Below are 26,745 nucleotides of genomic sequence, written 5' to 3' on the forward strand. Positions count from 1 at the left end.
TTTGTCTCATCTCCTCACCCGCCGGTGGTGGCTGTTGAAAGCCATATTCCGTACCTAATCTACATCCCCAAACTCGATCGCACTCTGCATTATAATAAATCAGACGGACACGACTCACATTGGCCTCCACGCTTCCCAACGAGGAGGGGAAATCTCCCGGTATGGCAACATCAATGAGCTCTGGATCGTCAGGAGATAACCAGCCAGGCACCCCTACCAAACTCAAGGGTCATCAGAGACTCCTAAAAGGACTGCAGCGAATGTCATCAAGTCCTTCCCTTGTACGAACAGGCAGAAAACGTTCTTCTTCCCTTGGCTCTCGGCGTCTTGGGAATCCTTCCATGTCCTGTGTCTCTCTAAGCTCACCGTCATATTCACAATGCTTTGGCAACTCAAGCTCACCACAGATCTATAAGTGCCTATCCACTGCACCAAATAATATCCCTTCAGATAGGCAAACGGTGCAGGACGAGAACAACACCCCAATCCGAATGGTATTCTCGGACACTGCTGTTGCTGCTGCGGCCAATAGCTGGCCCCAAATTACTGTACCACTCCCCGCAGATGTGCGGCCCACATCCAGAAGCGGCATACTCCCTAGTTCAATGGAGGTTGACGAAGATAGTTGTGAAATGAAAGATGCCGTCGGGGAAACGGCGCCACCGCAAAAGTCTCACTTTGAATTCTGGGCAGATATGCCGGAAGAAATCAAAATGGCTATTTTACAGTATCTCCCCGCCAAAGATCTCTTCAGATGCTCTCGAGTATCAAAATCGTGGAACAAGATGTGTTTTGATGGGCAGCTATGGGCAAGACTAGATGCATCGACCTACTACACTGATATTCCAAGTGAGGCGTTGGTAAAAGTTATTACCGCTGCAGGCCCCTTTCTGAGAGACTTGAATCTTCGTGGATGCACCCAGCTGGAAGACGCATGGCAGTCTCATGGAGAACGAATAGCTGATGTTTGTCGGAATCTCGCCAACATTTGCATCAGGGATTCCAGGATTGACCGGAACACGCTTCATTTGTTACTCAGGAAGAATCCCAAGCTGGTCCATATCGATCTGTCCGGACTGGCAATAGTGAACAATTGCTCTATGAGAATTATTTCCCAAAGCTGTCCCAATTTGGAGCTCCTCGACATTTCTTGGTGCAAGGGGGTGGATGCGAAGGGTTTGAAACGAATTGTTGCTTCCTGTCCTCATCTTAGGGATTTACGTGTTAATGAACTTTCCGGATTTGACAACCACCAGCTGCAGCAGCAGTTATTTGAAGAAAATAGCCTTGAAAGACTGATACTATCCCATTGTTCCTCTCTATCAGATATGAGCTTGAAGATCCTTATGGAAGGTATTAACCCGGAAATAGATCTCTTAACAGACCGAGCTGTCGTACCACCGCGGAAGCTGAAGCATCTTGATTTATCTCGCTGCCGATCCCTGACTGATGTGGGAATCAAAAGTCTTGCGCACAACCTTCCCTTGTTGGAAGGGCTGCAACTTTCACAATGTCCTAATATAGGGGATGAAGCGCTCCTAGATGTCCTCCGCTCCACCCCACGCCTTACGCATCTCGATCTCGAGGAATTGGACAAGCTAACTAACACCTTTCTCATTGAATTGTCCAAAGCGCCATGCGCTGCAACTCTGCAGCATCTAAACCTCAGCTTCTGCGAAAGAATAGGTGATACTGGAGTGCTGCAGTTGCTAAAAAACTGCTCCTCCATCCGCTCCCTCGATCTCGACAACACAAGGGTCTCCGATCTCACTCTCATGGAACTTTGCAGTCAAGCCCGCAAGCGCGGATTTGGAAATAGCTTCCCAAAACTGGGTTTCAGAGTCGCCGTCTTCGACTGCGGAAATGTCACCTGGGCCGGTGTCCGCGAAGTGCTGTCCAGCAACACATACGTCCCCCGCCAGCGAGCCATCAATCCCCCCACCACTGCCAAATCCCCTACCGAATCCAGCCAATCTCTCTCATCCACACCCTCTTCCTATACAACTACCACAGTCTCAACAACCACCTTCTTACCCCATACACCCTACAACATTCACCCCATAACCATAACCGACGACCCGTCCACCTTCCCCCCCAGTGCCACCATCCTATACCCCAAAGAAATCATAGACCTGAAATGCTTCTACGGTTGGCAGATGATGGTTAACGAACACACGAAGCGCGTGCTGCGTGGGAACTTAGCGGGTGCTATGAGGCTTGAGCGCAAGTGGGCGGATTATATGATGGCGACTGAAGAGGCGGGGGCTGATGGGGCTGGAGGGGTTGATGCGAGGAGGAGGCGGAGGAGAGCTAGGGAGGTGGAACGCATGTATACTGAAGAGGATGATGGGGATGAGAGTGCGTATGGGCCTGCGGGGTTAGCGCCGTTGGGAGGAAGGAGAAGGAGGGCTAGGAGTGGAGGATGTGTGATCATGTGAATTTGGTTGCAGGTTTTGGGTTGGGAATGGAATGGAATTTCTGGGACTTGAAGAAAGCTTTCACTGCTTGGTCAAGTTTGTTTTTCTTATTTTCAATTTTTTTATTTTTTTTTTTTTATTTTTTTTATTTTTTATTATATTTTACTTGTCTTCTTATTTTCCCTATTTGTTCTTCGAAATTAAATTTTCAGGCCGGATTCCTCTCCATCATCTGTCTTGCTTTCATACTAAGTTTTGCATATATATGGCTTATGCATTTACTCACTGTTCCCTTTTGACGCCTCCTTCGCCTATCATTGTTCCAGATAATCGCTGTCTCTCTCGTTGTATATTTTCTTCTGCCAGTTGTGTTCCTAAATATAACTAGTTGGTATACGGATTTCCGTCGCCGTTTACTTCATTTCCATGATGGCAATATCTGGGTCTCTGGAACTCGGTGATGGATGACCTGCTTACTGATTACTTTGGCTGAATGAATGGATGAATGGCAGAAGTGTTGTGCATACATCAATGCTAGTAAAACCGCCTGGCTACGTGCTTCACGATTGCGAAGTACTTCGTACATATATACAGGGATGGGTGGATATGGAAAAGGGGGAATGACTGATCGGATGGTAGAATGGGATACAAAAACAGGAGTGAAAGTTAGGATGATTTAGCGATAGGTTCAGCTGGTAACATGTGTACATGAGTGATTGCTGCGTCAATGGTGTGCTTTGATTTTCATTGTTACTTTTGTTATATATATGTACATGTACATGTTTTTATTACTATTATAATTTCATTTATTTTAATTTGTTTTATTTCTATTTTTATTTTTATTTTGAAATGTTTCACTTTTGCAAGGAATAACTAGTGATGGATGTTGTTAGGGAGTTGTGATGTAACTAGTGTCTCCCCACTCATTTTCTCTCCTCCCTGATTGTTATCCATGGATTGTACTTCTTTCACCCAAAGCTTCAATTTTAAATTAGGCGCATACATGCATATTCTTTTCCCCCATCCACTATTCAAGCCTTCAAGCAGCATGAAGAACAGGGGTAGAAGGTCATCCTCAATCCAAATCTGGCCGGTTTTCCTTTTTCACCTTCACCCTCGCGCTCCTTTCTTCAATATTCCTATTTCCCCTTCTCAAGTAGCTTTATGTTTCACCCTTATCTATTGCTGCCTGTTTGACATACTTGCATCACTTCGTCCCTGGAATGTTTGTCGACCCACCAAATTATATATGCGACTTGATATCTAGAATGGAATAGGAGTCTTCCGCTCGTTTTATCTCTCCTATTCTTCAATATCCTTTTCTTTGGTTTGAAGGAGTAAACAGGGGAGAAACTCCACCTGACTGCCATGCTGCTTCTTTTGATAAATTTTTGGGGGTTAGGGGTTAGGAGTGCATGTAAAGTAAACTATGGGTGTCCAATTTTACAAACCCTGGAGTATTTCGAAAGGACGAACAGTGGCAATACAGCAGATAAGATGAGGTGGGTATGTAAATAGAATGTAGATAGGATGAAATAGTTGGTAATGATGTGGGTGAATCTTGTACTTCGATGGGTATTTATTAAACTGATATAAAAAACACGCCTGACGTTCTGCGTACGTTAGGTTCTGGCGCGGGTGCTGACTGAGCATCAAGGTGTGGCTGTAAATAAGGGGAAGAGGACATGAGATCAAGAGTGGGCGCATGAACTTTCACCGATAATATGTAAATTATTCCTCAAAGAACCCGCCGTCACTATCGTCATCGTTATCGTTGTCATCTCTAGCAATATCCACATCCATTTTTGAATGTTTGGAGAACACCTCCTTGTTCATTTCCTTTTTGATTTTCTTCCCAAATTTCTTGATATCTGTTTCCGCCGTCGATAAAGCTCTCTTGCTAGGCTCATTCTCCCGTCCCATAACCGGCAGCGACAAATTTTTCGCCGTCTTTTTCTGCCCTGAAATGCCAATTTTCAGCCTCCCCTCCCGTAATAGGTCGAGAGTACCATCCTTCATACTTTGCTCTACCGCGTACCACAGCGGTGGCTTCTCTCCAGAATTATTGACGGTAACCTTTGGATTCTCCTGCTCCGGAGCCGACTGCTTGTCACGGTGTTGGTTCGGGTAGAGGGATATATATTTCTCCGTCAAGGGGCTGTATATAGCATAGTTGAGGTCGACCTCAGTAATGTAAATATATTTTTCGAGCGCGTCGAGCTCTTGTTTATTTGGATTTGGATTTGATTTGGTGAGGGACTTTTTCTGTTTTATGAGTTTTGCGAGCTGTCGAGTAGCAGTTTTTCGTTCTAGAGTGGGGATACGTACGCAATTTAGCATTTACATGGCTTTGCGAAAGTAAAGTATTGATGAATATTCGCCAGTGCGGTCTTGAAACATACCCAAAAACCTAACAAAATGATATTTCTTAATCATTGCAGCTCGATTCTTTCGAGACTCAACAATTTCCAAATCTCTTTCGTATCCAATCAGCGCTCTTTCTTTCTCTATTTTCACGCCAGGTGGGAGATGATCGGCGCGTTTTAAAAGACGTTTGATGTCTCTAATCCTGTTCCTGAGCTCGCCTGCGGAGGGCAGGTCTAGTTCGCGGGGACGGTTTTGCTTCGCTGAAGCTCGTCCGGTAGAAGAAACACGGACATCTCGCCGTGACTGGGAGGTTTTATGTGACTTTAGACTCTGTATCTGAGGATTGCTGTGCCGTTTGCGGGGTTCACTATTCAGGTCTTTTCCATCTTGGTGGTTGAGACGCTCGTCCCGTTCTGATGGGAACGCTTCTTGCGGATCGAGATCATTCCCTCTATGTCGCTTCGAAGGTACTAAAGGAATAAAATCATCTCCGGCATCCTTCCGCTTTCCCTGATCCCGACTTGAATCCATGGGGATTTGTTTATCGCAGGCTGAATGTAGTGGCTTTTCGGGGTTACCAACGACAGCTATAAAGTGGCTAAAATCAACTTAGATCATACGCCAGAAATGTGGTCTGGCGATCGTGATCATAGATAACCCAACGCTGTTACTCCTAATTGCCCGGTTGGAAAGTGGAAAGAAATCAAAGTCTTGTCTGATCCTCGGGACTTGAGATTCTCTTAAACAATCCAAAAATCATAGTTAGTTAACAAGATAGTTATTTGAGATCCCGCAGATTAGTCATCCTAACTAAGTTACATAAACGAAATCAGCGTCGGGCCGTTTTGCGTTCCCGTGCGCACCAATTGCGCCAGCCAATCATAGGGGCGCAGTATCAAAGCTCCAGGACTGAACGTCGCTTTCGCGACGATACTCTTCATGGGCCTCTACTTCTTGATGTTTCCGAGACTTCGCGCCTCATTTTCTAAATTTCGCGGGCATAATGGCATTGGACCCTGGCTGAACGATTATACAATTTGTGTGATATGAACTGTACTGCCAAATGAGCAAAATGGAGACGGCAATCCGTTGGTCGCCAAACTCCAATACCGACGAACAAAGATTCCTCTATGTCGATGTATCGGGTAAATCGTTCAAGTTATGCAGAGTGACCTCTGGAGATAGCGCTGGCTTGAACTACGATGTCCTTGCCTCATATTCCAAGATCCCTGCCTTCCGTGCCTTTGACTGGTCTCCAGTTGACGAATCTCTCGTCGCGGTTGGTCAAGCATCGGGAGAGGCAGCTATCCTTCGCATGGACGATGATAGCCAAAATCCAATTGTCTTCCCCATCCGGAATCAAAGGTACTGTAATGCTGTTGCGTTCAGCACTAAGGGGGGTCTGTTAGCAGCTGGGCTGGATAAGGTGAGAAACGATTTCTGTTTAAATATCTGGGATGTCAACCAGCGCCTCTCAGTGAGCAGTACCCGAGGTTACGGATCCGACAGGCAAGGTTTAGAACCTTTGAGAAAGCTCGCAAGCTCTGAGCCCATTACCAGCATCAAGTTTTTCAAGGACCAACCTGATACCTTGGTTACGGGAGTCAATGGCCAGTTCGTCAGAATTTATGATTTACGGGGTATGCGATCCTCACCGCCTTCAAAACATCTTACCTAGCTAATGACGTACGTATTTTGTTGTGTATAGAGGGTTTAGTTAACCCGTCCTTGCAATTTTCCACCTGTTGTGTGCATAATCTAGCAATCGATTGGTTGGATCAAAATTACATTGCGTCGTGCAATCCCTCTGGTGATATTTCCATCCGTATTTGGGACCGCCGTTCAGGGTCTCGGTTTTCATCCGCGGCCATGGCCACAACGGACTCCAGCCAACTGTCGGCAGCCCTGGAATTCAAGAATGTCATTGACTCGAAATCCTCAATATGGAGTCTTCGGTTCTCTAGAACAAAAAGGGGTCGTCTAGGGGCCTTGTCAAGTGCTGGAGAATTCAAGGCATATGACATTGCCAAAGAATATATCTCGGAAGAAAACCGGACTTCACTTGAGCAAACACTGGGCCAAGATTCGGCCAAAATTTATCCAGAGCAACTATATACAAAATCTGTCCGAAACTTTCGAAATCCTTACTTTCCTCAGGACCAAAGTAATGACGATTCGCGGAAAGTAGCAGCTTTTGATTTTTTAAACTTCAGCGCGTTAAATGAACCGACTGCTGTTACCATTTTGGCCAATAGGTCTGTTGCTTTATTCACACTTCCGTCACCGCCGTACCCCATGGACCTTTCCTCCCAGTGCGTGTTAGCTCGGGGGATGGTTGCAGAACATGAATCCAATTTGAAGTTTATAACCGCCCTAACAGAACATCCATCACGAATATCCCAAGTGGTACAAGGAATACAAAGCCGTTCTGCACCTCTTATCACTCCATCAAATGATACTTCAGGTATTAAAACTGAAGATAAAACTAGTGACAACCAAAGCCTGCCCGATCCTATTACCGCCGATCCCGGTACTATTCAATGTCTGTCCAGCCGAGAAAGCTGGGAGAGATCACTGTCAGCGGGAACATTTGGTTCTCCGCTTACAGTTCATGATGCCTTGAGATGGATGTCAGTCGCTCGGCTGCGATGCAAGGAGGGTTACCTCGTCGACAGTGAGAGGAATAAAGCATTAGTGTCTAAGGATCCTGGGCTTCTAGAATTTTGGGATTGGGTAGGGCGTACGTGCTCCGCTTTCTTTTTCCGTTGATTTTACAGCAGACTAATTAAATAGGCGCCCAAACAAACTCGTCCAGCGAATGCATGATAATCCATTCTGTTGACATGAACTATCTAGGTGTGTACAGCATATGGAATAATAGGCTTGGTAAGAGTTGCCCCTAATAAAAATCTATGTTTTCGCCAGATTTCTGACATTAATGCAGGCCAGAGTTTCAAGAATCGCATGCTTAGTTCCGATCTGGATCAAACTATCGATGTAAATACTCTCATTCTAGACCTCGTCCAGGAACTTCACCTTCCTGAGGGCAAGGGATGCAGCTCTCGATTCCCTGCCCACCGTAAGCTGTGCCTCCACATTATTGGAGCTGCAGAGTCTACCGCGGATTTGGAGGTGACAGTGAATAAACTTGTCGAAGATCGACAACATACTAAGGCTGCCGCCATGGCTCTTTTCCAAGATGAGCCAAAGTTGGCTTACATGACCCTTAGAAGAAACCAGCCTAGTCAAGCGCATAAACTTCTCGCCATGGCTATAGCTGGCGCAACGAAGGGAGAACCTGATCCAGACTGGGAGGAAACTTGTGCGGAGATTGCGCAGGAGCTTACAGATCCCTTTGCCCGGGCTATTTTAGCCTTTGTGAGCAAAGGTGACTGGAATTCTGTGATTGAGGAAGCCACCCTTCCTCTAAGGTACCGGGTGGAGGTTGCTCTCCGCTGGCTCCCAGATAAAGAACTTGCATCTTACTTGCGGGACGTGACCATGGATGTGATACGCCAGGGGGATATTGAAGGGGTGATCCTCACAGGCCTCGACCATGCCGCGATGGACCTATTTCAATCATACATCAATAAATTTGGCGACATTCAAACTCCGGGGCTCGCCATGAGCCATACCGTCCCACGATTCATTACAGATCTACCGAATAGTACACGATTCAAAGCCTGGAGAGAAACGTATCGACGGCAAATGAATTCCTGGAAACTCCAGCTTAATAGGGCCAGGTTTGATGTTGAATCCCGAAAGCTGGCGGCGACCTGGGATGGCAGGAGTCTGGTAAAACCTCCTCCACAACAAATTAGTTTAATATGCAACTATTGCACCCGTCCTCTTTCCCAGCAAGATGGAACCGAATCCCCAGTCAACCAATCGATCAGCATGGAGGCCTCTCATTCAACGTCAGGAAGCCCTCTGGGTACTACATCTATGTCAGGCACTGTGTGTCCAAAGTGTGGGCGGCATATGCCCAGATGCGGAATTTGTTCATTGTGGCTAGGCACCATAGATCCCATGTCCAGAGCTGCGGTTACGAGCGATACTACGGGGAAACAACAAGGCAATGGGAAACCTCAGAGGGATGATGTTATGCAAAGATTCGTGGTCTTTTGCATCAATTGTAACCATGGATTCCATGCCAACCATGCGAGGGACTGGTTCCAAAAGCATAGGATCTGCCCTGTTGCAGAATGCAGCTGTATCTGTGATCGAGGAAGTTGATTTTATAGGATTCATTGGTGTCTTGCAACATTGACGTCTGCTTGATTTGGCTGGTATTTTATTTGTTAGCTAACTGAATGATCTGAAAGTCTTGGTTATGGAATTTTATTAGATACCCCTGGACCCCTCGATACATCACGTGTTGGTGGAGATTGATTTGGATTACATTTGCCCTGTCGATGGTAATGATGATGACGTAGAACGTCTGTAGAGCATTGTAACTAGAGGCAGCTATATATCAGTGACTCTTGACAGTTCCTTTCTCATAGCCATGGGAAACCCCCAGGGGCGGAATTATATAACTATTTAGTGGGGCTAGATATTTGCCGTTGTTGAAGCTCGTAATACCCACCAATAGTTACCCAACAACGAAGCTCATTAGACGCCACTATGCTATTACAGCTCTCATACAAGAACATACGGTCGGCAGAAAGGGTCTTGGAGTTTCATTCTCCAGTATTCTCTGTATCAAAGCAAACGCAGTGTACTGATTGCGATTCTACATGGCTCATTGATTGATGAAGCACTTCCAATAAATCCCCCAACTCAAAACCTACTCCATACATCAACTCGATTTAGGAAGGCTGCATTTCTGTTAGGGCTATTAATATAGGGAGGGGAAAGGGCAAATCTCTTTGGCAAACTGAAAAAAGACGTCGTTCCACACCTATTCATTCCAGCAGGCTGGGCTTCTTAGAAGAACAGTAAAGTAAAACTGCCGTGCATGTCCCACTCCGGTCGTGGACGAGATCGCGGACGAGGATCGGGACGCTCTGGGCCCAGTCGGGAAGTAACTGTATCCAAAACATTAAGTTACATCTTACGACACGCAGCGGAGAAAGAAGGTGTCAAGATCGATAGTCATGGGTATGCGAATGTGGCGGACGTGGTATGTTTGGCTTATTATCTCCTTCACGTTTTAGGTCTCCGCCCTCCTCACCATGCACTAGGACTTCAGAAAGATATAAAAGAACTTGGCTAATGCGACTTATATCTATTAACCGCGCTACATAGCTAGCATGGAGGAAATTAAAATCCTTAAAGGTCACCCTCCCGGAAATCCTAAGCGCCGTCTCAACTTCCGACAAGCAACGATTTGGCCTCCTATATGAACCTCTTTCAAATTCCCCTTCCGCCACTGCGACACCCACAGACTCCTCCGCTTCTACTGCAAGCAGAACCGCGACCGCCCTAGCCCTGACCGCCAATGACCCTGAGCCCTCCCACTACCTCATCCGCGCCACGCAAGGTCACAGCATAAAAACCGTCGAAGCGTCCTCCCTACTCCAAAGGCTCTCCCTTACCGATGGCACTAATGCAGCCCCCTCCACCCCACCCCTCCCGGACACCGTAGTGCACGGCACCTACCACGGCGCCTGGCCTTCCATTCTAGTTTCGGGGGGTCTAAAATGCATGAATAGAAACCATGTACATTTCGCTACAGGCCCTCCGTTATCCAGCGTATTACCTGAGGGACGTGGGGGACATGTTGTAACCATGGCACCTGGTCGTGGTGGAGTGATTTCTGGAATGCGAGCTGATGCGCAGATATTGATATACATTGATTTGAAGAAAGCGTTAGAGGCCGGGGTGCCGTTTTGGAGGAGTGAGAATGGGGTTATTTTGAGTGAGGGTTTGGATATGGATGGGGATGGGAGGAAAATTGTCGGGCTTGAGTTTTTTGATCTTGTTGTCGAAAGGAAGAATGGTCTGGGTGTTTTGTGGGATAGGGAAATGGGAGGATTGATGAAGGAGACGCCGGATTGGATGATGACGGCGAAAACTCCGAAGGGGGGAGCGGGCGGGGGAGGAAGAGGAAGAGGAAGTAAAAGCGGAGAGAGTGGCGAAGGCAGGGAAAAGGGGGAGGGATAGGGCTCCAAGGCTTAGAGTGGAGGCGGAGATGGATGCTGAAAAGACAGATGATATATGATACGGAGGATTGTGAACTTATATAGCACAATCTATATGTTATTCTGGCCGAGGCCTTCCCAGGGAATCGATCTTCCGCTCCGCTCAGGAGGCTCTATCTGAGGGATCCATACCCTCTGCCGGGCTCTTTTATTCGAACCACCACCCAAGCCGCGATATCCCCACCAATCTGGTTTTCCCCTTGCAGGTTTCACATTGGCTTGATTCCTATTGTTAGCTACTCAAATTCAAATTATTGATGGGCTTTCTGTCACAACTGCAACCCACTATATACACAGCATTATACAGTGGTATCTGGATTCATATGCAGCCATGGAACAGCATAATCGCTCTCCCAAAAAATCGAAATAGTAAATAATAAAAATGAAGAAAATATTACAAAAAGTTGGGTCCAATTCTACTCAAGTGATGGTGGTGGATATACACTTTTAACCACCCACATCACACTAACAAGGTATTAAATGAAATCAAAAATGAGATAAATATCTCATCGTATGAGATGATAAATTAGACATATTTTAATGACTTTTTGTGTACCAACGCAAAGACAGAATATATAGCAGAGTAGTAGTAGTCAATCTTTAAAAGATTATTGATGCAAGCAAATTGTTGTTTTATGAGAGTGCTGTTAATACAGTGTAAAGAGAAGGGTCCATGAAAGTTTCATTTTCCATTCAATATGAAACGCCATATACTCATAACTAATTGAGGGATCGGAATTCAGTCAAGACTTAATTTAAAATAAGATTAATATACTCCGCAGGCTGTAGTTATCAATGAAAGAAGGATATATAAGCCAAAAAATAAAAATAAAAAAAATTGGGGGCAAATGAAGCGTACTCTATAGGAACTCAGTTAGTAAACGGCGTAAAGCCATGGATAGTAAATAAAGAGGCCCTTACAGAGAGGTGAGGTATACAAGCTGCCAGGATTCGATCCTGCATTGCCCCCTTAAAGGGTTTCAAATTTCTTCGCCAACTCCAGCAACGTTGCTGTAAGCTCATCTGGATGCGAAAGTTGCGGAGAATGATCACTCTCCATGTCCCTGACAATCCACTCTATACCAGTGTTGTCAATCAGCATCTGCTGGATTGATAGAGGAATACTAGTATCGTTCAAGGCCCGGATATATGCCACGCGTCCCTTGTACTCCTTGCTGTCCCACGTCGCTCTTGGACTTGGAGTTGTAAAGACTGTCATGCCCTGCGCCATCGTCGATGCAGCTACTGCGTCCGCTAGATCCTTGCGGACCTCTTGGTAGAGGACTGGAATGCGGTCATCGCATCGAAGAACGTTGGCCTCAGGCTACAGAGAGCCTTCAGTAACATTGAACTAGAGAAACTGCAAGTATTGGAACTTACATCAGGCCTAATATGTGGTGGAAAACTCCCGCCAGCAGCAGTCAAAATATCCGTTCCATCCCCTCCCTTTTGCAGCATCGACGCAATAAAAATCTGTCCAATTACACCTGCCTTTTTACCCTGCATAGTGCGCTCTACCTTGCCCAAGCCTTGCGCAGCAGCACTGCCTGGTACACCACTATACGAATGCATGATAAGGACGATATCATGCTCCTCGACCTCCAGTATGGGCAGAAGCATCTTATGCCGGATAAAAGTCGTGTCATCCTCAACGGAGACCCTTCCCGAGGCTCCCACAGAGGGAAGCAGAGCTGAGCAAGTGGGATACCCCGCGAGCTGGAGGAGATGAGAAAGGTAACCGTAGTGGGTGGGATTCTGGGATCCAGCAGGAACGATGACGAAGAAGGGGCGTTTAGATGCCATATTTTTTCTTTTCTTCGCCAAAGTGAGAAAAGGGGGCAAATTTAGAGTTGAAATTGAATGTTTATCTCAACTCGAGAGTAGCAAAATTCGAATTTTGATTTGCGCCGTATCTACAGGAGGATTGACTAGTTATATGTCTTTGTTGCGAATGAGGTGCACAAATTATCATGTAACGGTCGTAGCAGGCAACGGCCCCACCCTAGCTGAGAAGTTGAAGTGAACTCTCCACACCTGAATTTGATCCTTGAGCCCCGAATCTTAGCTAGGCTATTCAAAACAAGTCACAGGACCATAATAAATCGTAACGCTCACAATAGCGCGTACATCTTCGCATAGCTTTTTGTGCAGGTACACATTAGAAAGGCAAAATGTTGGAAGACGAGATCCTGGTCGATATCGCTGGTAGAACATGTGGTGAGAAGATGAGCGGCTTGTACTAGGCCTTGCCAACACGGTATCACAAAAATGTGCCCTCGAAGCATTTGACAAAGGCTGATGTTTCCCCCAGGTGCGTAATTCAAAACTTGATGGTGATGTAAACCAAAACTATAGTGATGGGTATATTAACTCCCCAGCGTCTGGATGAACTTCTGAAACACTGCGATGTCATCCAGAGCGGAAATCAAATGCGGTCTAAGGTCTTTTTTTTCTCTATTATAGATGGGCTGAGGAGCTGTTGTGCTGAGTGTGACAACTCCCTGTATATCAAAGAGGGCAAATGATTCATCACAGACGCAATGTAGAAAAAGAGATTTGAGCTGGGAAGGGGGGGCAGATCGAAGATGATCTTCAGCATCGCGCATCCGCTTCTGGTCATAGGCCTGGATATGTTCATTAGCCACATGAATTGATCTAGATTGGATAGATCTAAGCAGGATGTATCGGTTCTTCGTATACTCCTCTGTTTCTCTAAATTCTCTCCTGAGAATTCAACACTAAACTCAATCAGAATGAAGGTTGTTTGGCCTTCTCTGCGCTCCACAAGCTGAAGGAATAGGCAACGCAAGAGTCCATTGTTTCCATAGACCAAGCTTCTCGATGATGGTGGCATATACCTTGACAAGATTGACAGAATTATTAAGATAGATAACTTACTTTGGCTGAAGTTTCTTTTGAGACAATTACTTGTAACCAATGCCGCTGCGAGCTCTTGAATAAGACACTCATTTAGATCACTTCTACTTAATGCAGTCAAGCAGTTTCAGAGGGCTTTTTCGTGTATTCATCAAGCTGATGTGATACTTTTAAGAGCTCACATTATGTACCAGCAGATTGGCTAGATATTTGACATCTTTTTACCTCTTCTCATCACTATAAGATGTGTTATCAAGTCTGGATCTTCTTAGCATCAACAGCTTCGCCCTTCCTGTTATGAGCATGTATGATATCTGCTTCATTTTCACTCTTGACAGATAAAAAAAAGTAAATTTATAATCATCAATGAATGATTAAATAATTATAAATATTTGAGAAATCAAATGATTTCTAAGACTGCAGTTATATTGAAAAAAATGTGAAAAATGAAGATGAAATTAAGTGTTTGTATATGCTCTGGGCAATATTGGCAAATTCAAACCAATAGCTAGTTGCACAATCTATAGTTAGATAACTGCCTGCATAAAAAAGGAGCCTGAAAACAGTGAATGATTCATCACTATTGTTTGATGAAGACATTGATGTGACTCATTACCCTTCATTCGTCAAAAACAAACTCAAATCTCTCAACTCCAAATGATGTCACAAAAAATAATAAAATTCAGCTGCAGACCAGCCAATTCAGCCCAGAATTTTATTTTGGCTTTAGTCTCCATCTCGATGAGTAGTATTTTAGGTGTCAGCTCTAGCCCTTCTCTACCAATGATATTTTGGACTTTGTGATAATAGTTAATCAATCACTCTATGGATTGCCTGACCTATTGCTGAGAAACAGAGTTAGTTAACTAGTTAATTTAGTTAGTTACAGCCTACGATTAGTCAACTTGGGCATCGACACCAATCCTATTATCCCTCCTCAAAATATATCTTAACGCAATCAGTCTTCGCGGATGACAACGACTAAATGCATTAGGCTTTGCATATCTTCTTTTTTTTTTTTTAAAAAAAAAAAAAAAAATCATTTCTAAAAAAAGACCCGGGATTTGGGCAAGACAGAGCATTCTGGTTGACTAAGTTAGCAGGGCTTACTTTTCATGACCTACGTAACCTCTCCGAGGAACCGAATACTCTCCGCGCTGATTTCACCTGAAGGCTCTAGCGACAGCTGAAATATACGAGAAATATTATTATTATACTGTTGCTACTCCCAGTTCTAATTGTCGGAAAGGTGCTATCAGATAGATATACAAACCTCCCATTTGCACGGGCGACACTGCATAAGCGGCCAATCACATAAAAATGTAGCCACTTAAAAAGGCACTGCAGTTAGGGCTGGTAGGGAGTAATCCGCTAATTAGCCTCAGTACCTGGGTATCTTTTTTTTTTTTTTTTTTTTTTTTTTAAAAAAAAAAAAAAAACCTGAAAAAGGAATGAAAGATCAATTGATTCTTCATGAAAGAAAAAGGTAAAGGCTAATCGCCTAGAATAGCTCGCGAGGAGTTCTCAAGAATCCTGCTTATACAGCCCAAACAGATCCTCTTCGCGCGTATAAAATGAGATCTTCATGCGAATAACACTCTATCCTGTGGTGAAGTGAACTCATCCACTCGTCTAAAAAATAAAATAAAATAAAATAAAATAAAAATAACGAGATTTCCTTAAAAACGTACGCCTCCGGGTCATAGCCTGTCGGATGGTTCATCTTCTCACATTGGAGGAGCTAGCCAAATTTTATATACGATTGATAACCATCCTACAATTTGGTGAGCGTCGGGTGGTGAGTCACTGTTATCGCATCGAGCAGCAGCCTCTGGGGTAAGTGGACAGAGATGGTAGAGACTGTGAGATTTCCCACATGGTACCCAGAAACACAATCCCTTGGTTAACTCCTGCCCGAGCTTCCATCTAGTTACACCATATTGGTAACCTCCTTTGGCGGGCTGAAAAGACGTTGGACCAGAGCGCAAGGTCCCTGGAGCGCTATACAATAGGTCCCCTTCTGCATCATTCGCTTGGCTATGTGTCTCTGTTAAGTTGTGAAGGAAACTACACCATGTGTGTTCTTGGGAGACACAATGCTCACAAAACCTAGTTACTGGACACCTTGGCTTGGAAATGACGCAATACCGTCTCGGGTGAGTTCCACTCTCCCACTTGCCCACTCGCAACCCCCGGATCCTCCCGCGACCCACCGAGAATCACATCTGGGTGGGTTAACAAAATACAGGTAGTCAACTGCAACAGAGAAAAGAGAGGGAATGCTCAGGTGTCCCTGTACACAGTTTCGGAACGTAGAATAGACCGTGTGACACAAGGGTATGTATATTTTCCAGGTCAATGAACAATGAGGGAAAACAAGTTTATTGTGTTTCCATGGTTTCAAGCATATTAGAAATGATGTAATTAAGCCTGCCTTAAAACGGGAATAGTTCTAAAAAAAGAAATGTGTTCGTTCTGTGGCTTATCAACTCCCTGCCAAACAACCCAGCCACCAACAATAGTTCACCAACGTAATCCACTACTCAACTGCTCACCACTTCATCCCAACCCTCATACTCTACTGGAAACATTGAATCTAGCCACCACTTTAGCATTGGAATTCTCAACCAAGAGAAAAGACTCTTATTAGCTATAGAGATATAAATCTGGGAAATTTTCATATATAAACTGCTTCTAGAACATATAAGATTTTAGTTATTACTTTATATATTCAACTATGTGAATTCACTATATTCAAATGTCAAGATCAATAAATAAAAATTGACATTTACAAAAACAAAGACGTTAATTCAATAAATAATATTTAAAAATAAAAGAAAATGATCTTTTTAAATTATAATAATACAAAATATAATTAAGTATTTATTTATTAAATATAAATTTATATTTAAAATTATCTATTATAATCAATTAAATTTATAAATTTATTTAATATTATTATAAATTATTAAAAATTATTAAAAATTAAGTTTTTATATATTTATAATTAAAAAACTTTATATATAATAAGTTAAAAATATTATATAAATATAAAATTTTTAATATAATTTAAATAATATAATTAAAAAATTAAAAATAAATATATTAAATTTTATAATAATTAATAAAATAAATAATAAAAATATTATATAAAATATATTATTTAAATAATATTTATTAAATTATATAATTATTATAAAAAGTTATTTAAATTAAAATTAAATATTATAAATTAATCAAATAATAAATTATATTAAATTTAATTTTTTTAAAAAATATAATTTTTATTTAAAATATAAAATTTAATAAATAAAATTAATATAATTTATTTTTAATAAAAATAAATAATTTTAAATTAAATAATTTTTTATATTTATTAATTTTTAAATTTATTATAATAATTTTATTTTTTTAATTATATATATAATTAATTAAAAATATTAATTAATTTAATTAATTTAATTAATATTTTATTTATTATTTTATAATTTAAATTAATATATATAATCTTTAAATTTTACAAAAAACTTATTAATAATTATATTTATAGTTATATATATTTTTTAAATAAATTAAAATATTAGTTTATAAATTTAAGTTTTTAAGTTTTTTTTACTATACTTTAATTTAAAAAAGTAAGATAATTATATCTCATACATTAGTGATTTGAAGAGATTAATTTTATTTATTTATAAATACTATTTATAAAGTAAACATTCTTTATTGTAGAAATCAGTTTTTAATGTTGTTGAATTTTTTAAATACATTTCTTAATTCTATAGTTTATAAAAAACTTATATAAGTGATATTTTATGTTAGAGCAACAGCTCAAATACTAGTTACAGAGTAGTAAATTGACCATTTTTATAAGTTTGAATGACTCATCCAAGCCTTTCTTGATTTAAAGCTTTCTTGTTAAAAATGATTAACATAATTAATTATTTAGCCCGTGCACGTGAGATTGAATATGATGTTTCAGTAGAGAGTTTCCTTGTAGGAGTGAATTAGTTACGTCAGTTAGTTGTGTGTTTATAAAGTAGGCCTGTTTGGACAGGTGGGTGAGATACAGGAGATCTTTTCTGTGATGTAGAACAGTTAACTAATATTGCAATGTATGTGAGCATGCAAGTGTTGAACTGTACATACATACATACATATTGATCGCGGTGTGATAAATTTAGATGATTGACAATGCCTGCTGGTGCCAGTCAAGAGAACTGTTTCCTCAGGGCCTAGACAAAGAAGGCATAGGATAGTGATATACAAAGGAGAAGCAGGAAAAAAAAAAAAATTTTTTTTGACATGATCAAGTAATACACTCAGGTCTCTCTCAGCTAATCACTCACTATTCTTCCTTGGCGACCTTAGCAGCTAGGCAACTCTCAGGCCTCCCGTCCTGATCTGGATGGAGGATTCATCAACGTGGGCAATCCGAGCAACGATAAGAGGATGTCCCTAGTTATCTTGCAGCTAGAAATTTGTAGCGCTAGTTAAAGATACATCTAATACAGTGCTCGGTACAGAATACCTCTAGAGACAAGAAGAGAGTCATCTGATTTTCGTGGTGAGGGGTAACTTTAAGAGGGATACGATACAAACACGATACAATCTCTTTGTGCGGGATTATGGGGGGCCCAGACCCAGCACTGTGTTTCGTCATCGGGCTTCGCAATTCGGGCTTCGCAATTACGGGATACCCATACAGGCCAATACCGATAAATTACTCCAGAGCCCGCGGGTATCTATATCACGTGATAATACATTACCCTTCCGATCGCAGCCAATCACAGCCAGTTCCACGATGCACGCCTTCATCGATGTTAGACCCCATGTTCGGGTTGTTGCCATGAACGCCCAGGTACCTCTCCTCAGTTCTTTGTATGGGGAAGTACCCACCTGCACACACGCTACCTTGTCGTGACTCTCCATGGTTAGGGCAACTTTTCTTTTTCTTTCTCTCCTCCGTTCTTCTTTTGGTCAACATCAACATCAAACGTCATCAACCATCAGCTGAATTCACCACAGACTGCGAGTGTTCCCTTCTTATTCTCTTTCTTCACCTATCTAATCAAGCCGGGTTTTCTTTTATCTCGGCTTATCTCTTCTTTTTCTTCTTCTTCTTCTTCTTCTTCCTTCATTTCGTCTTCTAGCATCTCCATCTTATTCAAGTGACAGTCCTGTCAGCTAGACCCCGTCATTTGTGATTCAACCTCCATCCTTGCTTCTCCTCTTTTTCTTGTCGCATACTACTTGAGCCTTGAGCTTCTAGCCCTTCTCGACTTCACTTTTCCCCTTCACGTTTAACCATTTGAACTTAACTGTGGATATTCTTGACTGGTGTATGTTTTTATGCTCTTTCACTCTCATTCACTGTTTTAATATCTTCTGTCTTTCTCAGTCTCTTCCTGCTGTGTCACTGCACCTGTCTTTTTCATCACTGCATCTGTATTGACTTGGACTGGTGGTCATGTTTCTTTCAATATTTCTTTTAATCCTCATTGTCTCTATTTTTTGGCGTGCAAAGTGTATACCTACTTTGTGTGACTCACTGCTAATTCAGGACACTCTTGCTATCATCAACAGACTAAAACCAATTCACCTTATATCTGCAATCATGGCGACTCGTCCAGCTTCGTCCAGCATTGCCATGGCTCTTGCTAGCAAGACCGCCTCCGTTGAGATTCCCAAGCCGCGTGACAGTGGCTTCGCTTCCGGTAGGGACAGCTTTGTGGCTGTCCAGACTCGTCACCATCGTCATGGCCAGCCCGCTATGTTGCCTACTCCACCGCACTCTGTCTCCCCGAACATATACTCGAATGGCTTCAAAAACCTCCACTCGAACCTCCCAGATTCCTCTCCCTATGCCTCCCTGCATGTGGATTCCGATATTGACCTGCAGGACGCTGTCGACCACGCGAAAAGCCAGGACCAGCACCATCATACTCCCTTGGTGGCCGAGAACCTGAGCTCCCTGACCGGGTCGGACCCGATCTCCCCACGAATGCTGGCTAATAACCATCTCCCCGACATCCTTTTGAACCATGGCCCCCTTGCTATACGACACATCATTGGATACCTGACCGCGTCGGTACCAGGTTTCTCCAGGATCCCTCCGGCCAAAGCACGCAGACTGGTTGTGGGTGCCCTGGAAGGTCGAGGCAACGACAATGGTGAAGGCGCAGGGGTCGATGGTGATGTCGAATTTGAAAAAGTCGGATGGGGCCGGTGGGAGGCGCGGCGTCGTAACCAGCCACCCCGACATCCCAGCAGCAGCGGAGGAGATAACCCCGCATCCCCTCCTGGTAGTGTGCCATCATCATATTGCCACGAGAGAATTCAGTTCCCGGCCACTGCTCCTGGTCGAAAGATAAGGGACTGTTCCGGCCAGTATGGCTCGTCCATGGCAGGGGATTCAGCTGTATTCTCCCATTCTGATTTCGATTACGCAGACCACGAGGCGGACAAAATGTCTCTCGACGGCGACGGGGATGATAGGGCATCCTCTTATTGCTCCTCGTCCGAAGCTCCTGAGGATGAAATACCGATTGACGGAGACTGGGACGAGGCAGACCTAACGGACGAAGAGGACTGGGCGCAGATTGGAGCAGCCGCCCTCAGGGCTAGGTCTTACACTAGCGTCCCTGAGGGCGGTAGTTTTACGAATATCAACGACAATATGAATCATAAATATGGCCGCCATCATTACACTTCCTACACCAAGGGCTTCAGGGGACGGAATCGTGGTGGCGGACCTTCCTATTCGGCCCTGACCAAATCCTCCCCCGGTGGGATTCCTATTCAGCCAATTGATTTTTCCCTTTTGGATGGTGTTGGTGGTGGCGTCGAGGAACGCGCTGCGGTCGAAGCACTGCTAAAACTGGGTTCTATGTAATTCCGTTTTATATTTCAGTTCTCTTCATTCGTTTACTAGGAACATTTCGACGCGCAACGCAACGCAACACGAAGCAATGCACTGCACTACCAAGCTCTTATTACCGCATATTCAACATACCATTCTCTCATGTATCCAAACTTTGCTTTTTGGTTGGGCCGGACCGGACCAGGCTGAACCCCATTTTATGTTCCATTTCCTAATAATACCTTTTTATTGTTTACTGTAATAATTCCCTATATCACGATTTACCGATGCTCCTCCCCCGTATCCACTCACCCAAAGTTTGACCCAATTAAACTCAGGTGGGAACAAAGGGACGACGCGCTTCGATCCACAAACATCAACCAACATGGGGACAGTGGATGGAAAAACAAACCTTTTCGCGGTTGCGTTATTGGGTTTGGCTGGCTAAAATGCCCTTCGGTGACTGCATCAAATAATGGCGTTTTTTCCAACCTTTTTTTTTTTCTGTGGTTTTTGTATCCTTGTTTTTGTGCATTTTTCTCAAGTGTCTATATCCCCCATTTGCATTACCACGAGGCCACTTGTTGTTCCGTTGCTTTTTCAAGTTGTCCTTTTTCTTGCTTCCTTGGCTGTATCGATCTCCTTCATATTGGGTTCCCACTCCCTAGGACACACCAGGCACACACAAATCATTTGGGACAGATGAAGATTACTTTTTTTAGGCGTTTGAAATTACTAAATGAAGTAACAGCTTCGCCCTAGCTGGGTTTCTGTTGTGCTCTTAAGGTTTCTTTTTTCCGTGTTGCTCATCCTCCCGAATACTCTCCACTCCGGTGCTATAAGCACCCTTGATACTCCGTCTTTGTCTTTTGCTGGTTCATTTGATATATTCAACACCCCTTGGGATCCCCACCTGAGATGTAAACCAAAATCACCATCTCTTTGGCTCATACATATCATGCCTAATTCTTAAGTTTCTGTTCAGGCTTTCTTGTTTTCTGTTCATATTGCATTCTTTGATGCCTCATCGTATTCCCCATTAACAGGTCCTTTTTTCCTCCTTTATTTTCTTTGTATTGTCTTCTTTTAACTCCTTAATAGCCCAAGGGCATTGTCCAGGGCAGGCCTAATTAAGCAAATCACAGGACAGAAAAAAAGGATGGGATCTCGAGTATCAATTTGACATTTGAGAAGTTCTTTTGAGAAAGGTGCAAATGGAAAGAGAAATGGGAGGGAGAGGGACAAAATTTTTTTAGAAAAATGAGAGAGGCCAAAAACAAAATAACTTGGTCAACTTAACTGTGCTGCACTGAGTTATTGATTTTGCTTTTATTTCTCTCATGTGGATCTTATCTCTCTCTCTATTTTTCTTTTTCTTTCTTTTTTTTTTTTTTTACCTTATCATGCTTCACATACTGCCTCGGTCGTCTTCATTGTACAGTACTGAGAGTACTAGAAGTCCTTTTGAATTTCTTTTTTGATGAGAGTTTGATTTTGAGTGAGCATGTCTTCTATGTTTTGTGACCCTTCTTTTAAATATCGATCCCTCTACTTACGTCCTTGCGATTGGAATTCTACCACTACCACCATTACCTATATAGAGGTACCACTTATTACATCTATACTTCCTTTAATGTTAATAAATAAATAAATAAATATATATATATATATATATAATTCCGTTTATGGATTTATTTCCTGTGCATCTAGGTGATTCTTCAGGTTCTTATGTTTAAAAGCAGCCGTTCATGCTTCCCTTTCACTATTCTTGATCTGTTCCTGCATTCTGAGAGAACTTGATAAATAAAAAACACTAGTATACCAATTTCTATCTACTTGCGACTTGGTCAATTATTTTTCATAGCTACATTGTCTGACTGATGAAGAGATTTGATTTGGTCAATAAGAATATTCAGTGGGCATGTACACCCGACGGGCCTGACACAGGTGTGAAATCCTGACTTTAAATCAAGAGAAGAAGAATTGACAGCTAAGCATACCAAAAATAAAACCATCGCCGGATAATAATAACAATAATTTCTCAATGAACAACCCAGCCCACCGCATATCCAAAGAACACAAAAAATAGCCAACCAACAACCAAAAGAAATCACCCATACTATACAACCATCCCCCCCTCCCCCTCTCCCAAAACCTCTCACTACAATAAATAAATAAATAAATAAATAAATAAATAAATAAATAAAAATAAAAAGATCACCCATCCCCTAGCCAGAAAAGAAACCAAAACAACCCCAACCCCAACCCCCACTCCCACCCCCCTCTACCGCTGATTAACCCACCTCCAAACACCCTCCTCAACCTCCGCCAATTTATTTCCAGCCGTCTTCGCCAAATCTACTGTTGACCGCCAAATACCCGCAGCAGTCCAACTGCCCTCATCATCTTCCTCGCGCCCATCAGTTACATATTCATACCTGCCCCCCGCACCACCGGGCGCGTCGTCCCAGCGCCATCTGCCGCGGACACCGTTTGGACTCGCTACAGCTGTAGCTGTCGTTGTGGCGGTGGGTTGTGACCCCCCTGAGACTGGGAAGGCGGGAGTGGTACTGGAGTTAGTGGTGTATTTGTAGTTGTATCTACGTGCGGCGCCGTCTGGGTAAGAGTGCTTGTGGAAGGGGTCGATGGGTGCGCTTATAGAGGGGTTTTGGATGTAGCCTGGTGGATGGGAGAGGGATTGTTGGCTGGGTGGGGGCTGGGTTTGGGTTTGGGTATGCGTTGGTTGGGTTGAAGGTGGGGTTGTGGTGTGAGTAGTTGGTTGAGAGGGGATTTGACCTGGTTTTGGCGGTGGAGGGATGGATTGAAGATTGAGGTTCGAGGTGGGGCTGGTTCCTTGTCCTTTACCGGTTCCAATTACAGGAATGGTTTGGGTTAGTAGAGCAGCGGGGTTTTGCGCTGGCGTTGGTTCTGCTCCCGGAACAGGGGCAGGAGGTGATGTTTTGTTTGATACGCTGGGGGAGATAGTGGTTGTCTGCGTGGATGACGGTGAGAGAGAGTCTGGGCCCTCCATCACAGAGGAGGAATCGTGGGTTTCGGGCGGAGCACCAGAATTACTGTTGATAGGAGAGGAAGAGGTCATGGATGGGAATGTAGATGTACAGGTGGTGTCGTTCCTTGCGTAGTGGAGTTAGACTCCGTTGACATTGGTTTGCTAGATGCAGTCTGTTGAGATGTGTCCGCTTGGAGGTGGGCAGTATGACTTAATAACAGCGAGAAAATGTTGGTGGACTTGCAATTCTAGTAATCTATGATAGAACCGTACAATTGAAATGGATGTAGAACATAATGACTGAGAGAATGTCCAAAAGACCTATCTGAGGCTGACGTCATCAGTCACGTGGACTCCAAAATCCTAGTACCTGTATTGACAGTTCCAGGAATGTAGCTGCCACATTCTAGCAGAAGTAACATTGAAGGATGAATACAATAAATCTCTACTTGTTGGACCCATTTAACACAAAGAACATTCTCTATTCAGACACAGGTAATTGTGGTGGAAAAAACAGCTAGGAAACATATAGAGAAAAGAAAACGTGAGAGAGAATTGATTGAATGCCAAAATCAAACAAGAGGGAAGTACAGAGAAAGAAAAGCTCGCAAGCAGTATAGTAAAGTTACAACAGGTGAAAAAGGGAGGAAAAAAAAAAAAAAAATTTGCTTTAATGCTCCAAGATCAAACTGATCTTGACGCACATATTTCTTCTATCTTTTTTTTCTTCGAGCCTCTCATCTCATACAACGCTCAAGCCCCTCAAATCCACACCCACATCCCACATAACCCCTTCACACACCCATCACATCACCACAACCCAGCCCATCCACTCAACCACAAGGAATTAGTATCGAAGGAATTTAATAAATAATACATACGCTTATTTGAAAGCCTTGCCGAAGAGGAGGAGCTGGACCTGGTCGTAGATGGAGAGCACACCAGCTCCAGCAACACCACGGAGGATGTTAGCACCGGCACCCTTGAAGAAGGATCGGACGCCTTCCTTGGCAGCAATCTGTCGGGCGGCATCGAAAGAAGAAGAGTATTTAACGGCCTGTTTGATTGAGAAAAGATTATGGATCAGCACAAAGAAAGATCGGCTATGTTAAGGATCCAACGCGGGTGACTTGAGGATTATACATACCTCACCAGAGGTCATCATCATACGACGACGGATAGTGTCCAGAGGATAAGAAGCAATACCAGCACCAGTGGTGACACCCCAGCCGAGCAAGAACGAGGCGATGAAGCTGCCTTCAAGAGGACCAACAAGCAGGACAGGCTTGATGGAGTCGTACATGCCGAAGTACAAACCACGGTAGACAACAATTCCAAGAACGGAGGGACCGAAACCACGGTAGAGACCAGCGATACCATCAGACGCGAGGGTCTTTCTGTAGACATCTACGAGGCCGTTGAATTGACGCTCACCGGTACCCTTGGCACTCTTGGCGTCGTTGGCAAGGCGGGTACGGGCGTAGTCGAGAGAGTAGACGAAGAGGAGAGAGGTGGCACCAGCAGCCTGTCATATCAAGTTATTACTTTCTAGAATTGCTCCTGTGGAGTTGCAACCTCGTATTATCGTATTATGGTGATGTCAATGGTCAATACTTACACCACCAGAAGCCAAGTTACCAGCCATCCACTTGGCATATCCATCCCTCTCTTTCTTGAAGTTGAACATGGATTTGTAGGTATCACGGAAAGCAAAGTTGAGGGCCTGGGTAGGGAAGTAACGGATGACGTTGGCAGTGTTTCCTCTCCACAGCGAGACGATACCCTCGTTCTTCATAGTCCGGCTGAAGCAGTCCATGATGCCGTTGTATTTGTGGTCAAGACGGCCAGTCTTCAACATCTCGTCCTAAAACAATCTGTTAGGATCAATTTACAATTTCTAACTAAAATTTAAGGGTTAGGGTTTGGGTATGGTGTTGATTTCTTCGTTTATTTTCTTTGGCCACTTACTTGGTTCTGAATGAGGAGCTTGATACGCTCGATGGGGGCAGCAGCAGTCTTCGACACGGCGGCGGAGACTCCACCCACTGTTAGGTCGCATTATGTTAGTTCCAGCCCATTCGACGAAAATTAAAATTGTTCACAACGCGTTCAACGGATCATGGTGGTACAATGCCGCGACAGTGGCTATCATGGAATAAACGCGATAAGGATATGGGGACATACTCATGAAGTCGACGACGAAGCCCTACAGGGAAAAGTAATGGATACATTAGCCACTAATTTGAAATTGCGATGGAAAGGGAGATCCCATGGACAAGTCATGAACGAAGGGTTGAGAGGGCATCTTTCAACCCTACAACAGGGCATCATCAATTCCCAAGGCCTTCCAAGACATGCAAGTAACCAGAAGCGATGATGCGCAGTGCCTAAAGTGGCGGAAATCGACGGAGGGATTCTGATTGGGGGCCATGGGGATAACTTACGGGCATGCCCATAAAGGACTTATCTTGAGCCATTTTGTGTGATGTGAAGAAGCGCTATAGCGAAACCAAAAAAAAAAAAAAGAAAGTCTGGAGGGAGAGTAGAGGTTGAGAGAGTGAAAGCGGAAAACCACAAGAGACTGCCTCTGAGGGATGACTGGATGGCGGAGGGATGGATGAGGTGGTCAAAACCGGGAGATGGAAGAGAGGAGAAAGGAGAAAAAAATTTTGCAGTGAGAAGCGGAATAAATGCGGTTGGCAGGGCAGGAGAAGGATTTTTAGCGCGCTAAACCGCTTTGGGCCACACGCTGCAACAGCCGACATTTTCCGATCGCGGGAAGGGCTCCACCTCGGACCACGCTGGGAAATGGGTTGCTGTGGGATATTTATTTTTTTATTTTATTTTATTTATTTATTTGTTTATTTTTATTTATTTTCTTTTGATAAAATTTACTTAATTATGCGGGAGTGGGCTGTATATCTTTAGCCGAAAAAAAGGGGATTCGACCAAGATCGTCTGTGGGGGCAGATATCTGTACTGTCTTGTTCTGCGGTGTTCATACAGAGTAACTACCAAACAACCTGCGCCCTCATTCCTCGAAAAGTAAATCACATCAGAGAATAATTA

The 26,745-nt window shown here is 43.5% G+C and overlaps 9 protein-coding genes across 9 annotated transcripts; 4 read left to right on the forward strand and 5 right to left on the reverse strand.

Moving 5' to 3' along the window:
• Nucleotides 1-161: 161 nt before the first annotated feature.
• On the forward strand, nucleotides 162-2,438 carry PAAG_08610 (F-box/LRR-repeat protein; the record flags this gene model as incomplete). The annotated part of the gene is made up of 1 exon (XM_002789395.2): nucleotides 162-2,438. One exon carries the CDS (start codon nucleotides 162-164, stop codon nucleotides 2,436-2,438), a length of 2,277 nt encoding a protein of 758 aa, XP_002789441.1.
• A 1,710-nt stretch (nucleotides 2,439-4,148) lies between these two features.
• Nucleotides 4,149-5,315, reverse strand: PAAG_08611 (hypothetical protein; the record flags this gene model as incomplete). The annotated part of the gene is made up of 2 exons (XM_002789396.2): nucleotides 4,149-4,726; nucleotides 4,820-5,315. The coding sequence occupies 2 exons, from the start codon at nucleotides 5,313-5,315 to the stop codon at nucleotides 4,149-4,151; spliced, it is 1,074 nt and encodes a 357-aa protein (XP_002789442.2).
• Nucleotides 5,316-5,856: 541 nt separating this feature from the next.
• On the forward strand, nucleotides 5,857-9,020 carry PAAG_08612 (hypothetical protein; the record flags this gene model as incomplete). The annotated part of the gene is made up of 4 exons (XM_015846567.1): nucleotides 5,857-6,424; nucleotides 6,547-7,524; nucleotides 7,578-7,670; nucleotides 7,729-9,020. 4 exons carry the CDS (start codon nucleotides 5,857-5,859, stop codon nucleotides 9,018-9,020), a joined length of 2,931 nt encoding a protein of 976 aa, XP_015701364.1.
• Nucleotides 9,021-9,744: 724 nt separating this feature from the next.
• Nucleotides 9,745-10,892, forward strand: PAAG_08613 (tRNA splicing 2' phosphotransferase; the record flags this gene model as incomplete). Its single annotated transcript, XM_002789398.1, has 2 exons — nucleotides 9,745-9,909; nucleotides 10,035-10,892. The coding sequence occupies 2 exons, from the start codon at nucleotides 9,745-9,747 to the stop codon at nucleotides 10,890-10,892; spliced, it is 1,023 nt and encodes a 340-aa protein (XP_002789444.1).
• A 1,008-nt stretch (nucleotides 10,893-11,900) lies between these two features.
• PAAG_08614 (hypothetical protein) lies at nucleotides 11,901-12,733 on the reverse strand (the record flags this gene model as incomplete). Its single annotated transcript, XM_002789399.1, has 2 exons — nucleotides 11,901-12,254; nucleotides 12,311-12,733. 2 exons carry the CDS (start codon nucleotides 12,731-12,733, stop codon nucleotides 11,901-11,903), a joined length of 777 nt encoding a protein of 258 aa, XP_002789445.1.
• A 941-nt stretch (nucleotides 12,734-13,674) lies between these two features.
• PAAG_08615 (hypothetical protein) lies at nucleotides 13,675-13,900 on the reverse strand (the record flags this gene model as incomplete). The annotated part of the gene is made up of 2 exons (XM_015846568.1): nucleotides 13,675-13,788; nucleotides 13,829-13,900. The coding sequence occupies 2 exons, from the start codon at nucleotides 13,898-13,900 to the stop codon at nucleotides 13,675-13,677; spliced, it is 186 nt and encodes a 61-aa protein (XP_015701365.1).
• A 5,521-nt stretch (nucleotides 13,901-19,421) lies between these two features.
• PAAG_08618 (hypothetical protein) lies at nucleotides 19,422-20,699 on the forward strand (the record flags this gene model as incomplete). Its single annotated transcript, XM_002789403.1, has 1 exon — nucleotides 19,422-20,699. The coding sequence occupies one exon, from the start codon at nucleotides 19,422-19,424 to the stop codon at nucleotides 20,697-20,699; it is 1,278 nt and encodes a 425-aa protein (XP_002789449.1).
• Nucleotides 20,700-22,950: 2,251 nt separating this feature from the next.
• PAAG_08619 (hypothetical protein) lies at nucleotides 22,951-23,766 on the reverse strand (the record flags this gene model as incomplete). Its single annotated transcript, XM_002789404.1, has 1 exon — nucleotides 22,951-23,766. One exon carries the CDS (start codon nucleotides 23,764-23,766, stop codon nucleotides 22,951-22,953), a length of 816 nt encoding a protein of 271 aa, XP_002789450.1.
• Nucleotides 23,767-24,559: 793 nt separating this feature from the next.
• Nucleotides 24,560-26,153, reverse strand: PAAG_08620 (ADP/ATP carrier protein; the record flags this gene model as incomplete). The annotated part of the gene is made up of 6 exons (XM_002789405.2): nucleotides 24,560-24,733; nucleotides 24,824-25,201; nucleotides 25,295-25,540; nucleotides 25,645-25,721; nucleotides 25,861-25,882; nucleotides 26,121-26,153. 6 exons carry the CDS (start codon nucleotides 26,151-26,153, stop codon nucleotides 24,560-24,562), a joined length of 930 nt encoding a protein of 309 aa, XP_002789451.1.
• Nucleotides 26,154-26,745: the final 592 nt, after the last annotated feature.

The sequence above is a fragment of the Paracoccidioides lutzii genome (assembly GCF_000150705.2).
Source record: "Paracoccidioides lutzii Pb01 unplaced genomic scaffold supercont2.41, whole genome shotgun sequence".
Taxonomy (NCBI): Eukaryota; Fungi; Ascomycota; class Eurotiomycetes; order Onygenales; family Ajellomycetaceae; genus Paracoccidioides; species Paracoccidioides lutzii.